This window comes from Aspergillus pseudonomiae (genome assembly GCF_009193645.1).
Source record: "Aspergillus pseudonomiae strain CBS 119388 unplaced genomic scaffold BDV37scaffold_121, whole genome shotgun sequence".
Taxonomy (NCBI): Eukaryota; Fungi; Ascomycota; class Eurotiomycetes; order Eurotiales; family Aspergillaceae; genus Aspergillus; species Aspergillus pseudonomiae.
In genome coordinates, this window is record NW_022476113.1 from 49,444 (window position 1) to 64,738 (window position 15,295).

At 48.7% G+C, this 15,295-nt stretch overlaps 3 protein-coding genes across 3 annotated transcripts; 2 read left to right on the top strand and 1 right to left on the bottom strand.

The window, feature by feature from the left end:
• Positions 1-5,410: 5,410 nt before the first annotated feature.
• BDV37DRAFT_276134 (inositol polyphosphate kinase KCS1) lies at positions 5,411-9,618 on the top strand (the record flags this gene model as incomplete). The annotated part of the gene is made up of 3 exons (XM_032085511.1): positions 5,411-5,765; positions 6,339-7,572; positions 7,659-9,618. 3 exons carry the CDS (start codon positions 5,411-5,413, stop codon positions 9,616-9,618), a joined length of 3,549 nt encoding a protein of 1,182 aa, XP_031935730.1.
• Positions 9,619-10,514: 896 nt separating this feature from the next.
• Positions 10,515-12,961, top strand: BDV37DRAFT_263384 (MFS transporter). The gene is made up of 3 exons (XM_032083551.1): positions 10,515-11,086; positions 11,152-12,073; positions 12,126-12,961. The coding sequence occupies exons 1-3, from the start codon at positions 10,818-10,820 to the stop codon at positions 12,783-12,785; spliced, it is 1,851 nt and encodes a 616-aa protein (XP_031935731.1). The 5' UTR covers positions 10,515-10,817; the 3' UTR covers positions 12,786-12,961.
• Positions 12,962-12,993: 32 nt separating this feature from the next.
• BDV37DRAFT_263387 (uncharacterized protein) lies at positions 12,994-15,283 on the bottom strand. Its single transcript, XM_032083552.1, has 2 exons — positions 13,363-15,283; positions 12,994-13,268 (listed from the first exon to the last, which is right to left on the bottom strand). Exons 1-2 carry the CDS (start codon positions 15,199-15,201, stop codon positions 13,158-13,160), a joined length of 1,950 nt encoding a protein of 649 aa, XP_031935732.1. The 5' UTR covers positions 15,202-15,283; the 3' UTR covers positions 12,994-13,157.
• Positions 15,284-15,295: the final 12 nt, after the last annotated feature.

Sequence of the window (15,295 nt, forward strand, 5' to 3'; positions counted from 1 at the left end):
TTTCGTGCTGCATGCTCTCACGCCAGTAGGGATTATTGTTGGTCTGGCGGTAGTTCGGAACCTACCGTTGGACTGTCACTACTTCTCGTCACATCGCCGGCCCCGGCGCATCACGCTTTATGTTCCAATGATATTAAAGGAAAAGCATAACTACTGCCTGGTACGCGCAATAGGACAGTTCCACAGTGCCAACAGGCGTCTACGAAATTTCTTACCCAAGAAGAAAGAAACAGAAGGCGAAAAGTAAAGTAAAAAGAAGAATGGGTCAGCTGAAAGAAAATAAGAGATAATAGAATAAGTCTGCAATACACATGTGTTTTTTACCTTCAATTCAAAAGGAGCCTCTAATAGAAATTCATGACTATTGAACTTAAGCTTGATTATTTAGCAGAAAGCTATAACTAGTAACTACCAATCATCGAACGCAAAGAAAAGCTACACTGGACTGGAAGGCTCGCAAACAAACTTGGACTAGTATCGTTCTTTGGAATAGATATACTGGGCAGCTTCCCCGCTGCGCACCGTAATAATAGCAAATGGCTTTATCCAAAACAGCATAGCCAAAACATTCGAATTAAAGGCTAGCTTGGCTCATACTCAGTAATATACTTTATCAAATTTGTAATTGTCCAAAAAAAAAAAAAAAAAAGGGCGCTGAGGTTGATTCAAATGGCTTCAACAGCTGCGCCTAATCCTTTATCCACGTTATCTCCGAAGAGACCAGGTCGCCTGTTCCCTGGTCTCTAAAAGTATCGATACCTGAGTTCTGTATGCATTCGTACCTCTGAAGAAGCCCTGTTAGCATCAATTCACTACATCCACTAGCTACCTCTCGGGTTCCTCTTGTTTAAATTCCGCATTATAACCAAGATGTAATCTACTTGCTTAGCATATGAATACCGTTCTGATCATATAATAGTGAAATCAAGCACTGATAATCTGCATAGCTAGTCTATCTTAGAAAGATAGATGTGGCTACCGGACCAGGAACAACAAAGCAGCAGAGCAGAACAGCCTCTGAGATGGCATAGATCGGCATGCTGGCCGGTTCATCGCAGACCTTATCTTCCAGTCAACTATGGATAAGTTGCGCTATAACTAGTACGTATGCAACAAAACACTATCCATACTTACTCCATAGGCTGTACAAACCATGATGTGTGGACGTTACTTGTTACTTTCCCTTTCGCCGTCATGTCAAGTGTGTCGGAACTTGTCAACTGCTTGGATGACATCACTTTGTAAGGACTGAATAGACTACTCTAGTCAGTATATATTGTATGATGGTGCTATTGCATCTCCGTCAAATTGTAGCTCTGTAACCATGAAAACAGTATAGTAACAGTTGACTTGGCCATGCACTCTACCGACGGCTTTAGGAGTTTACTGGACTGAGCTTTAGAGGAAAAACTCCCTGCCTCGCTAGCAACATATTATAAGATGTAATGCGAGGTCTGAAGTAGCCATTAAATTGTCCAGTTGTACATATCCCGACACTGAGTCTCACGGCAAACAAGTATGGGATATAAATATATTTGATCCTAACTCGTATAACCTGTCTGCGTTAGGACAGTCCCTGGGTTAGCCACGGTCCAAAGAGAAGTGCATTTAGAGCCAATAGGGCTTAATAGGTTTGTGTAATGCGCTGAAATCGCTTGGATCGCTATGAAGCTCGGGTTGATTATCATTGGAAGTTCAATATGGTGGCTGTTATTCAAACCCTGGTCGAGGTGGAGAACAGCTTCCAGAGGTGATTTTTTCGGTGTATATTTGAGATAGAGCAGAGCTCGTTACCTATATCAAGCGCATGACTCGGCCGATCATGGAGAATAGCTGGCGAGTCGATCTGAACTCTGCAGATCAATGAGTCAGAGAAACAAGAACTAGCAACTATTTTTGATATTATCTGCTTTGTCGAATATGGTAGGACGATTACCTGAGGTATATACAGAGTAGACAAACGAAAGTTTGTCCATGGCGGAGGCTCAGCAATCCATGACGCAGAACGAAAATAAACCAAATGTGCCACCTCCCTCAAAGCATGGTTGCGTTTACCTTAAGAGTTAGTCATGGTCAACAGGGTTAAGTAGCCGATGTGAGAACTGAGTTGAGGTCAATGAATTGTCTTACTCGGTATATGCAATGTGACTGTTCATTACTGTCAGCGGGCTCCTGCGGAATTGGCGAGGAACTTATCGCATAAACGTCACAGTTGCCCAGCTTTGAAAATGAACTGAAGTCGTGACTATATATCCATTTGTCTATACGTTACGGAGAAAGTATTGCTGCTGTATTTCTGACTCACGTACCAAGACATACTTAGCCTATTCCTACCCAGTGTTGACTGATCTATAGCTCCTTGAAAGCACTTTGTTTTCTTGCTCGCAAGCTCACCTCGGAGCGATGAAAAATATGGCCATTCAATTTGTTGTAATGAGCGAGGATACTATTCTGATCCTATTGAGAGCACCTGTTGAGAACAGGAACGGGTATTATGTTTGGTATAAAGCCAGGTCAATGATTAGCTAGAACATTAGACCTATGGGCAATAATGCCGACGAGTCCAATTTCGAGGTAGGTTAGGTGATACAAGGGGAAGTATCCGTCATACTGGTGTTCTATACCACTGCCCGATAGAACTAACTGCTGTGTGGCCAATGGGTTAATATATGATACAAATTGATAGATCCACTCTGAATGATGAAATCCTAATATTCAGCCAGCAGGATACGGTGTCAGGTGATCGATCTTTTCAGAACCATGGTTGGAGTCTGTAGACCTCGGTTGGCTTTATGTTTTTTGACACATACTTCGAGATTCCTCCCACGGGTTTTTCTGGTTCCGCTGGTCTCTTGATAGACTAACATTCCAGTTGTTGGATAATTCACCGGCAAAGCTGGACATAGGGGACTACTTCCAAAAGCGTTGATATCCCGAAGAATGATTCGAATCCACAGTAAGTGAATGATAGGATCACGTGGAAGGGTTTCGCTCAGCTGGTGGGATTCCTTTTACTTTTGGATTTGGTAATGGAAAGCTCAATGACTGGAGAACCAAGGCTTTGAGTTTTACTCTCGGAAAACGGTCCGTTAAAGACCAAGAAAGCCGTGTCACTGAGGAAGCCGTCTGGGCGTTGGGCTCTGACAAATATGGTAGGGTTCCCCTTTCTTGCACATCACGGATGATCATCCACGGAGTCAGCCATGTCCTACCGAGGCGCAGGTAAACGGCATCGTATTGGTCAATTTCTAGATGTGGTGCTACTCGCCGGAAGCCTTGAAGGTACCCCCTAAGGTATAAGACCTTGGCATAGAGTTATGTTGGGAACTCAACCAAGTGGTCTGCCTGAAAGGAAAAGCGGGAGAAACGGGGGAAACTCCGGCTGCAAGGAGGAAGGAGTCGACCAGGATGGTATGTCTAGTTCCGTGGTATATAGATAAGCCGGTGAACCCAAGAGTTTCAAGAAATGTTGATGCCTTATCATCCGTATGCCGGAAGGTACCATGGCCAAGCAAGTCGATCACGTTGCTCGATGATTGGCAGGTTGGGGCTAATCCGATCATGTGGGATGTGGAGATGAAGCGGAATGGAAGGAATGGAGATGGAATATCACCCATTATCACCGTTACGTTACGGATAGTAATCGGAATATTTAGATTCTAAGGGGCGGTTCGTTGAATGACGAGTGAAGTAATTTCATGAGTCTCGTGGGTGACCGCAAGTTTGAGTATTGAGACTTAATTGCTACCTATACCGACCCTAGCACGCAAGGTGTCCAATGGAAGCTGCGTGGAACTTTGAGGGTCTTAATTATTTGCCCAAGAGCAAAATTCAAGGGAACCCCTTTTAAGTTATACGAGTCATCCTTAGAATTATTGTTGATTTGATGGGGTCTGCATTCCGAGATCTCCGATCCTCTGGAGCGACGTTTGGTTCGTCGTCAAGATTTGATTTTCCCTATATCATATGCAAAGGGATGTACCCAAATCATGTACGCAAATAAAATGTTTCATTCCAAAGCCTAGAAGAAAACTGAACACATAATGATGATTGCCGAACATTGTGGTATCTGAACCGTGATATTCTAACGAGGGCCGTTGAAGCTACTAGTATTAGCAAGACTATCTGAAGTAACTAGACTAGACTAGGAGTACTATCGGGCCTGGATGATAGCCCGTACTAGTACAGTAATACCCCAGAGAAGTGGCGTATCCACAGAAGTTTCCAATAGCTTGGGTATCCTTACTGCCTGGGACTGGATGGGAATCAGATTACCCGGAACAGTATGGAACAGATGACCACCCCTTCTGTTTTGGGGGAATGTCCCCATTCTTCTTACTACTGCCATGACCAGTGATTGGTTCTTTCTCCATTTCCTCAGTCCCCAGTGCAGGTGGGAACAAGAGATGTCCCCTTCGGTGACTTCATGATCATTTTTCTTTTTTGTCTCCAGTTCCATATTCTTCTGCTGTCCTTTCCAGATCCCCTATAGTTCAATTTCTTTATTTTCTCCCAATTCTCACTTACTTTTCAATCCTTTGTCTTCGCATTCGTATGCAGTAGAAAGACCGATAGAATCCAGTCCAAAACCCAAACCCGTGGTCATTGTTCTGCATTCCCCCCTGTTGTTATCTTGACATCGCTGTAAACTCTCTTTTTCTTGTATCTTTTAAGAACGCTGCTATTCCCTTTTCTTCAATAAACTTGTTTTTCTTTTTTTTTTTTCTTTTTTTATTTCCCTTCTCTTTTTGCTTTTTCATTTGCTTTTTATCCCTGGGACCCACTAAGGCGGTGACGAAGATCCGCGTCATTTCTCGACCAACTGCTTTTCTTCTTTAGTGACTACCCTTGCAACTTAACTCTCTTTACCACTAAGAACACTTCCCCGGTAACTGTTCCTTCTAGTGCTTTACCTCTTCCCTACTACTTTACCTCCTCGGACGGCGTGCTTTACTTACCCTCTTAGAACGACTTGTACTCCGTAGTGCTACTCGTTTTACCTTACCTTCCCACCCCTCCTCTTCACCCCCAAAACCCAATCCCGATTAATTTATACTCAATTCCATCATTATCTCCAAACATACCTTACTACTCGAAACCTCCCCGATCCGATAACACTTGCATTGTCCCCCCCCCCCAATTCCGATGCCTATCATCTCCGGTGGCTGCGCTTAATTTCCAGCCTGTAAGGTGCCTTTCTCTCGGAACGTGGCTAAATGCTGCTGATTTGCTCTGTCTTTCCAATAGTGACTCTATTATCTAACTCGTTGACGCCAGATCCTCACCCCCTCTACCTGATCTTTTCGTCGTTGCGCCTGAGGTGAAAAAAACGGACTAACCATAGTCAGCCCGCTCTGGCCTCAACCTTCGATCTTCCTGTCGTCGTGCACGCCCGACCAATGTCCTCCCCATGTCAAGCCCTCCGTCTGTATCAGAAAATACCTGGTCTGGACCCCTGGTGACACCTGTTGCGTCTGCCCAAAATGATTGCTCTGACGGGCCTGAACGCCGTCATCACAAGCAGCCGCGCCACCACGCCCGGGATCAGCTCCTCCACCATGGCATCCAAGATGCTCCTTCTCCTTCCCGTGCTGAATCCCCCACCGCTCATCAATGGGCCAAACCATCGGCCGGGTTCGCTCTAAAAAGGGCCACGACCGTCCCCCACGAAAAGCCTGCCTGTCCCGACCTATTTCACAGCCCCCAGTTGTCGGAGAGAGATAGCATCTTTGCTACCCACTACCTCCCTTCTGATAACGAACTTAGTAATTCGCCGCAGCTTCCGCCCGAAGGAGACACAGACAATGAACTGTCCACGAGCTTGAATCTTGCCGGCGAAAATGCATCCGCTTCTCCTTCTCCAATTCCCTCTTCCAAGGTCCTCCCCCGTCACACTATCGCCAACCTCTCCCACATGGAAGTTGACGTCCACAGAAATCCTTCCTTCCCCCCGTCACTATTACCGTCTGCTATACCGACTCGTCGTTCCCCACTGTTTTCCGTTGGTCCTGATGTAGACCTGGATAGGCAGCACGAGACGGCTCAACGAAGCTCGCACATCTCGGGCTGGGAAAGTTTCCAACCTCTACGCAAGACGGCCTCGAATGGTACCGTTGTTGAGTCTCCAGAGGAGTCGCTCGTCAACCGCAGTTTGATCTCTTCCTCCCTCAATGATGTGTCTCTTCTGCAACGCCACTCAGTGGTCCCCTTAGACCATCTGCCTGCAGAGACCCAGCACGAGACAACGTCATTTCCAAAGCTCGACCAGCCCTCGCGGCACGCTGCGCCTGAACTTGGAATTGGTCGCAGCTCGAGCCGTGGTCGTCGTGGCAGAGTAGACCACTCGATCGAGGCAAACCTGACTAACGCGGAGCCGACGTCTCATGTGCGCAGCCGTAAGTCAAGCCATTATCTAGGTCTATTCAAGGAGAATACTACTTCACCGGATCGCAAAAGAAGGGAGGAACGTGGAAGACGGCACGATGACTCCCTAGAACCATTGGACAAGCATCAACCTGCTATCCACTCTGAACCTCGCCGCCTTCCGGAATTCTCTGACTCACAGCCTCAACTGCTGTTGTCCATGGATGATTCTAATCTTCGAAGCTCGAAAAGTTTATCTCATCTGTCAATGGCCGATGCTCCGGTGATCACCCCGATCCCAGAGGTCGAAACGTCGGAGCGCACGGTGAGCGATGATGTTAGGAAGCCTTATAAAACTTTGCCTCGCAGCTTACTTGAGGAGATCCGCAATTTCCATCTAACTCCAGGCGGTGCTCGCGGTACTTCGTTTTCCAAAAGCATCCCCACGCAATTTACCGAAGGCGGCAGGGACTACTTCTCGAAGGAGGTCCCCGGTCTCTCACCTTCGTCCGATACAGATCGAGAACGGCGCCGTGGCTCTGCACAATATGAAGATGAAGACGATGAACAAATTTCGTCCGCTGTGTATTACCCCCATGAGCGCGTCACTGTTTCTGAAGAGGTTGATCAGGTCCAGTCTTATCCGGATGGTCAACATGGTGCGGAACCATTCGACCTATCGCCCACGAAGAGTAGACACGTTCTAGTGCCCAAGAGACATAGCGTCTCTGATGAGCAAGAAATCAATCATGTGGATATATCTCTTCGATCTAAAAATGATAGTAGAATTCTGCACGGTGATCTGCAAGACAGACAAGCTCCACAATTAGAAGAGTTGATTGAAATGCCCCCGAGCGCCACAACCGATCGCAGCAGTGAGTATTCAACGTGCGAATCGGAGTTTGGTTCGGCGGATGAAAGTGGCATGTCTACTCGCGACGAAGAGTCAAGTGTGACCGATGAGGCTGAAATGACTCCGACTGCGACACCAACACAACGTCAACGTATTCCGCGCCGTGGACGCAAGCACGGCGCAGAGGCCCCGTTGGGTGCGGTAGAATTGAAACCTTACCGGCACCAGGTTGGTGGCCATACGACCGTCTTCCGTTTCTCGAGGCGCGCTGTGTGTAAACAGCTCAACAACCGGGAGAATGAATTCTATGAGCGCATTGAACGCAGACACCCGGAGATGCTCATGTTCCTTCCAAGGTATATTGATATAGTGCTTATCTTGTTTTACCCCTGCTAATGTGTAATCTCTTTGCGGCACCTGGCTAATTCGTGGTTTTCTTCAGGTACATCGGTGTGTTGAATGTTACTTTCTCTAAAAACCCCAAGCGTTCCAAGTTAACGTCAGAGGGTAATACGGAGATTGCAAATGCAGAACCTGCCACGGGTGAGACAAACGGTGCCCAACGGACCAATTCACTAACTGCCGACGGTTCTCGTCTGACTGAAACCGTGGATCAGCCACGGATATTTAGTCAGAAACAAGTCACTGGAATCATTCCTAAGGTGATCCTTGAAAATAACCGGCACATTATCCCGGCTGACTTGTTTTCTCGTCCACAACGGCCAAGAACTGCGGACGGTATAACAATGAGTCGAGAGAGATGTGCTCAAGGTGCTACAGCGATCACTGGCGAACAAAGGCTGAAGAATGGATCTCTGGACGACACAGGCACTCCTCCCCAAAAGCCCAAGATTAGCTGGGGTGCCACGACGGTCAACCGCAAGCTGCAGGAGCAGGTTCTCCGAGAGGTCTTCAGTCCTCCAGCCATTCACCACCACCGGCGTCATGCTCGAGGCCACATCACATTACCAAGAATGTCCTCGGACAGTGTTACGCGCAGGAGGGCCAACTTATCGGAGGATCACACTGCTAGTAGCCGTCGCAATGCATCCGTCCCCAATGAGCCACCACGGTCGGCTGCTATAGATATTATGAAACAAACAGGTGATGGCCCCGGCTTATCATCGTCAGCGTCTACCGCGTTAGACTCGAACCATAACCGCCTCCAACAAATTCGAACAGAAGAGTCCCAGCCACGCTCTAACTCTGTCTCGCGGTCTCGCCGGGTAAGGCGCCGTCATTCAGGAAGTGGTTTGCAAAGACGACGGAGCATGAGCCCGGGTAAGAAAGAAGGCGAACTCATGTTCTTCGAAGATGATGGGTATGGCGGTGATGGAGAGGACGAGATATTCTCCATGGAAGCGGATGCTCAAATGGTGCCGACGGCTCCTCAGAGTGTGAAGTCACCCAATATTGAAGCCGTGGAGGCCGGTACAGCCGATGCAGTACAAGCTGAGGATGGCTCTGTTGCCGCTATGCCACCGAAGGATCAAATTTTCATTCAACCAAAAGAGGACAATCGCTTCCTCCTTCCTTCCAACCCCAAAGAGGCACAGACACGAAAGGATGAACGTGTGCAATTTTTCTTGCTATTAGAAGATCTCACTGCTGGCATGAACAAGCCTTGCGTCCTCGATCTCAAAATGGGAACACGCCAGTACGGAATCGAAGCTAATGAGAAGAAAAAGAAATCTCAAAGACGGAAGTGCCAGTCCACAACCTCTCAGCAGCTAGGTGTCCGACTCTGCGGCATGCAATCTTGGAATGTGAAGAAACAGGAATATACGTTTGAAGACAAGTACTTCGGTCGGGATCTAAAGTCAGGGCGTGAATTCCAGGACGCTCTCACCCGATTCCTCTACGATGGTGTCAGCTATACCACCGTGGCGAAGAAGATCCCTGTCATCCTTGAAAAACTGTCCAAGCTAGAGAATATGATCCGAAAGCTGAAACGGTATCGGCTTTACGCTAGCAGTCTTTTGATCCTTTATGATGGCGAGCAGTCTTCCCCTGAGAAGGTTCCACAGGATGACAAGAGTGGTGACAGCAAGCGAATTCCATTGCAACGCCGTACCTCTGATGAGGGACATAATAACATGGATGTTCAGCTGAAGATCGTCGACTTTGCAAACTGTGTCACTGGCGAAGATGAGCTTTCTCCGGATGCCCCCTGCCCCCCACATCATCCGGATGATATCGACCGCGGTTATCTGCGTGGCCTCCGGACCCTCAGAATGTATTTCCAGCGCATCTTGAAGGAGCTCACCCAGGACGAATATATTGAACGAGGAGAGGGCGAGGCCATTGCTCTAAGATCCCAGGTGTCTGGCAAAGAAGATTTGTCCGATCGCTATTGGGATGAAGGGGTGGTGGAAAGCGATCCGGGTGAAGTCAGTTATTAGTGTTGGTCTCGCATCCTACTGTTTCTACGTCCCCCACGTTTTTTCTGTTGTTCCATATCCACTGCTTGATTTCTGGGATTCTTTTTTTCATTTTTCATTTTTTTCTCTCTTTTGTCTTCGTTTTGGTCCCTTCACCGTTTTCTTCAGTCTGTTTCACCTTACCGAGTTTGGAGTTAGCGGCTTTGCATTCTCTTTCAAGTCAGTCGATCAAAGAATCATTTGAGAACAACGGGATACGGCGTCAAAATTGCATGCAATGGACCAGGCGTTATCGTTCCATCTGTTTCTGTTCTTTTCTTCCCTGCCAACGTCCAATGATGTCGACGACATTTTAACGACTCGCCCCAGGGATGCGGCGGAGGAGTCTTTCGACAACCGATAATACGATACTGACGATTGATCATGGCACAATGCTCACCTCAGAGCCCTTGTCTATAAATGCCTGGAGCATCATAGAAGGTCTTTCGTGCGAGAGCGATTCGATTCTGATGGCGTGTATGAATTTGTCCTTGTTTATTTTTTTTTTTCTTTTCTGTCTAGGTTTTGTTTCTATTTCGGACATGTCTTGTTGATTATACCTCCCGGGAACTTGTCCGATTCCCTGGACCTTTTTCCATGTTGAGCTATGAGGGTGACGTTCCAGAAGTATGCTAATGTACATAAATGGTGGGAGGCTTTAGACAAGAACATCATAATCATACATGTTTAATTTTATGGTTTCGCCTAAGTAGACTCTGATACAGTATGCGGGTCACTGAGTCGAGGGAGTTGCCTAAAAGGGGGTATATTGAATGACTGATAAGCACACGTCACGTGTAGTCGGCGATAAGCGGTGTAATCGCCAGCAGATGCATGACTCTTTCTCCTCATTCCCTTACCTCATTTCCATAGGTCCGCCTGTCTATCTTGTTTCTAGTGTGTGTGAGTGGGTAGGTCTACCTCGAGTTTATTCTGTATAACTCTTTTCGAAATCTATTCCCATAAACATGCCCTTTCCTTAAAACCTCCCGGTGACGTAGCGGAGCCTCGCCTCGGAGCTCAGTCAAATGATCCCCTCTCACTGCTCAGTTGCTCACAGGAACAGTATACGGGATCCTAGCTTATCCAGCTCGAATCGGCCTATATATAGTTTTTAAAGTCTTTGTTGTACGAAAACCGCCTTTTTACACTTCCTCTCCACTAGCCAGACCGACGACAAAATGTCGCCGTTTAATGGCCGCGACTCATCTATTGATAAACGAGACTTTGACACAAACCGTCCAATCCTGGCTACCTATGACTCTGGTGGAGATACACAGGGTAGAGATACACACTCACGACCGGAATCTAGGATCTCTACACGCCGTTATAGTGACAGTGAAGACGGTCTCTTGAACGATGTTGTTGAAGAAATAGTGGAAAGGGATCGCCGCAGGCTGGCTAAGGAAGTGGTACGGATATGTAGCTTTGCCTTGGGGGTAGTAACCTGGTGAGCCCAATATGAAGATCTCGTTACATTCTGCGCCAACCGGTCTTGCTGACAAGATGATGCAGCCTAGGAGCCGGTAGCATCACTGCGTTCTCCCTTTACGGCCCCTTGTTTCTTACCCGTCTTCATTACACTCAGCTCCGAGTAAATGCTGTATCGATTGCTGCTGGTGTGTCGATGTATCTTCCCGTCTCAATCTTCGGATACCTCTGTGACCGGTATACCCCGTCGCCGCTAGCTTTGTTTTCCGGCACGGTTTTTGGAATAGGTTACCTTTTAGCTGCAATCGTGTATAAGAACGGCCCACCTCCAGATGCAGGTGGAAATGGGTACCCCTTCTGGGTGATGGTAGTCGCTTTCGTGTGCGTCGGGACTGCCACGAGCTGTATGTACTTGGCCGCCGTCACGACCTGCGCCAAAAACTTTGGCAGGGGCAAACACAAGGGCATTATGCTTGCCATCCCCATAGCTGCTTTTGGCCTTAGTGGCATGTGGCAGAGCCAAGTGGGTACGTACTTCTTGTATGAACGGTTAGAAGATGGCAGCCGTGGCGATGTAGACGTCTTCCGATACTTCATTTTCCTCTCCGCATTGCTTTTTGGTATTGGCGTCATTGGGACTTTTGGATTACGGATTGTGGATGAGGATGAGGAGAGATACATTGATGAAGCAGTTGAAGAACTTGAGAGGAGTGGCCTGTTGGAAGAGAGCGAATTCTTCCGGTCGAGAAGCGAGGTTAGAGCTGCCTACGGGACGTTCTCACCGTCCGATAATGGTGACGACGAAGAACGAACGCTATCACTGACCCAAAGTGAGGAAGAGAGGGAAGCAGCAAGGCTCGAGAAAGAACGAGAGGAGGAGGAACGCAGGAAGAAAAACTGGCTATTGAACTGGGAAACAAAAGTGTTTCTCAAAGATCATACGATGTGGTGGCTTGCCTTGGGCTTCTTCTTGGTTACAGGACCAGGTGAAGCATACATCAACAATGTAAGTGGCACTCACGCATCGCCATTGTACATCGATTTGCTGACCTTTCTAGCTGGGCACTGTGGTTGGAGCACTGACCCCAGAGTCAAGCTCTTCCAATGTTCCTTCCCCTGCCGGCAAACCATCTACGCATGTGACAACTATTGCGCTTACTTCAACAATTGCCCGACTCCTCACAGGATCCTTGTCGGATTTCTTCGCACCCCCAGCAACCCATCTGTTCCCAACTAATGGAGAAGCTCTGCGCCCCAGCTCACCGTCCGGTTCAAAGCGAATTACTTTATCCCGACTAACATTCCTCCTCCCATCCGCTCTTCTCCTCTCGCTTGGTTATCTTATCCTCGCATCCCCCTTACCAGTCCAGCACCCGGAATTGACCCACGTAACCACAGGCCTTATCGGCTTTGGTTACGGGAGCGCATTCTCCCTCGTCCCCATCATCATCTCCGTGGTCTGGGGCGTTGAGAACTTCGGCACGAACTGGGGTATCGTTGCCATGTTCCCGGCAGCAGGCGCTGCCCTGTGGGGCCTCGTCTATTCCCGCTTTTACCAAGACGCCACGGATGGAGGCAATGGCTCGACAGATGGCCAGTGTCATGGCTGGAAATGCTTTGGATACTGGGCCTTGGGATGTACGCTGAGCGTATGGGTGGCCGTTGCCGCGTGGTGTGTCGCTTGGAGATCTTGGAAACGCAGGGGCGTTTCCGTTTGAATTGCTTACATTCACTCTTATATAGTTCCATCAGGATGCAATACCGGATAGAGGCGTACATTGGATGATTTATTCTGCATCAGTCATAGGCAGGCAAGGCGAAATTGGCAACATAGGTTATGGTATCTACTCTTGAATTCATTATGATTGGTCCATTTCATATTACAATTATGCAACATATACATGATACCGTATGAGCGTACGAAAAGAAACATCCCACCTAACAGACAAGCAAGAAGCCCCAACCCCGTCTTAGACACCATATACTCCAATATCTCCGATTAAAGAAAATGAATAACCAATAAAAGATACCAAGATACCATATACAAGGTATCATCACCAAGATAATCACATCTACCATACAAACCATACTCAGATATCAGTCGCAGACGGATCAAGACCCATAAAGACCTTGTAAAGCCGTTTACTTGCCGCAGGTCCGATACGAGAATCTGTTAGTGTGCCGTTTCTGTCTGCAGATTTCTATAGGGACGTGTTAGTTTATTTCCACAGACATGTTGTATTTATTTAGATATATTGCAAGTCAAGTGCAGGGAAGTTGATAGCCCATACATACCTTTACATCCTCCAACATGGCCGGGCCATGTCTTCGCATTCCGCGGACTAGATCGACAGCACTTGGGTATTGAGTCGTAATGCCGTATGCCATGGATGCTGTGACACGGGTTACTTCCTGGAGCATTTTGACGAAGGTATCGGATTTGTTTTCGCCGGGTTTGACCTGGCCTCCGTCCATGCAGAAGGCGGAGTCATTGCCTTCCATTCTTTCGCGGCGGTAGGGGACGGTCGAGATGTGTTCTGTGAAGTTTTTGATCCATTCGGCTGATTCGGGTGCTGCGGTGGTGTGGTGGATGAGACAGGAGTGCGTGACTTGGAGGGATAGGAGCGTGTCTTCGATTGTGTCATCGTTGACTGAGGGCGTTGTTTCGGGCTTGTTGGCTGTTGTTTTCTTGCGGCGGGGATTGGTGGTGGTAGTGGGTTGGTCTTGGGGTTGGGATTGTGAGTATTGGCGGCGGACTTCGGCTTGGTAGGCTCTATTTCGGGAGTTTTGGCTCTTGCGCATCCAGGCTGTGAGACCTTCGATTAGGTAGATTGGTGTGCTGGTGGGGTAGGCGGATTTGAGTCGGTGGACGTGGTGATCGAGGTCGTTTGTGTTTGGTGAGGTGGCTACCACCATATCGACGAATTCTGGCGCCGTTAAGAGAACAAGAACGTGTTCCTCTCCGCGGATATGAAACGGACATGGTTCCCAGTAGCCTAGGTTATCGTTGTATCTGGCCGTGACCTTCCGCCGCCACTTGACGACATTCGGAATCTCGCTGTCGAAAAACGTCTGCTCGACCTTGAGCCGTTTCATGAACTCAACCGCCTGATTGCCAACGCTCGTTCCCTCGAATTCCCGTGCAAGATCGATGATCATCTCCGGCGTTGATTCCTTCTTATCCACCTTCAGCTTATTCACCTCCGCAAGATCAGCCGCAAGTTGTTTCTCCCGCGCTTTCTCCTCCTTGGCCTTCTGCTTCCGCTCCTTCTCTAGCTGTTTCTCCCGCTCACGCTGCGCTTTATTCGCCTCCCGTTCCCGCGCCTTGGCTTCCTTATCGGTACTCGTAGGCTTCGTAGCCGTCCTCCGCGGTGCCTTAGTCTTCCGAGACGGAACCACTTCCTCCACCTCATCCACCTCCTCGTCCTTATCAACACGCCCCCTCCGACCCGACGACGCTCCTCCACCAGACCCCGACTTCGACCGATCAAGACTCGCCAGCAAACTCGCCGTCCGACTCGATAACCCAGGCCGCTTATTCGCCGTAGCATCCAACCCAAGCAACTCATTTAAATCCGGCATCCCGATCTCATCACTAAACCCCTCGATCTCATCGCGCGCATCTCCCCTCCTAACACCTCCATTCCCACCAACGAAATCATAATCATCATCATCGTCATCATCAATCGTAATCGTATCCGCCCCGCGTCCTCCCCCCTCCCTCACCCGAGCCGCACTCTCCGGCCCCGGAGCCGACGAAGTAAAGACAATCGGATCCTCCTCCGCACCCTCACAAGCCCGTGGCCCATCCGACGAAGGCAGAATATCATCCGAGAATAGGAACAGCGGGTTCCTCGACGCCGGGATATGCGAGGCGCGCGCTGGTTTCGGCGAGGGCGGGTTGCGAGGACTGGGCTCTTCGCTTAGACGCAGTCGTTTGGGGGCGTTGGAGTCGTTGTTGTTGTCGTCATTGTTGTAGGTGGGTTCGGGGAGGTCCCAGTCTGAGGAGAGGATCGGGAGGGTGAATGACTTTGGTGGGGGGATTGGGGATGAGGGGATAGAGGGGCGACGGGGTTGGTAGGACGGGGGTGGGGGTGGAGGTGTTGAGGAGATGAGGTTTATTACCTCTGGCATTATTTTGATCTGGAGGGCTTGTTTTGGATGTTGTTTTTGGGGGGAAGCTTGTGTCTACTGATAAGGATTGATATGCACGTGTCGCGTGCGGAGC

Bases quoted from the DNA above. Each gene is read 5' to 3' on its own strand.
- BDV37DRAFT_263384 (XM_032083551.1), top strand. From the start codon at position 10,818: ATGTCGCCGTTTAATGGCCGCGACTCATCTATTGATAAACGAGACTTT. The intron at 11,087-11,151 runs GTGAGCCCAATA...AAGATGATGCAG, and splicing joins GCCTTGGGGGTAGTAACCTG to CCTAGGAGCCGGTAGCATCA. The intron at 12,074-12,125 runs GTAAGTGGCACT...TGACCTTTCTAG, and splicing joins GTGAAGCATACATCAACAAT to CTGGGCACTGTGGTTGGAGC.
- BDV37DRAFT_263387 (XM_032083552.1), bottom strand. From the start codon at position 15,201: ATGCCAGAGGTAATAAACCTCATCTCCTCAACACCTCCACCCCCACCC. The intron at 13,269-13,362 runs GTATGTATGGGC...ACGTCCCTATAG, and splicing joins CCATGTTGGAGGATGTAAAG to AAATCTGCAGACAGAAACGG.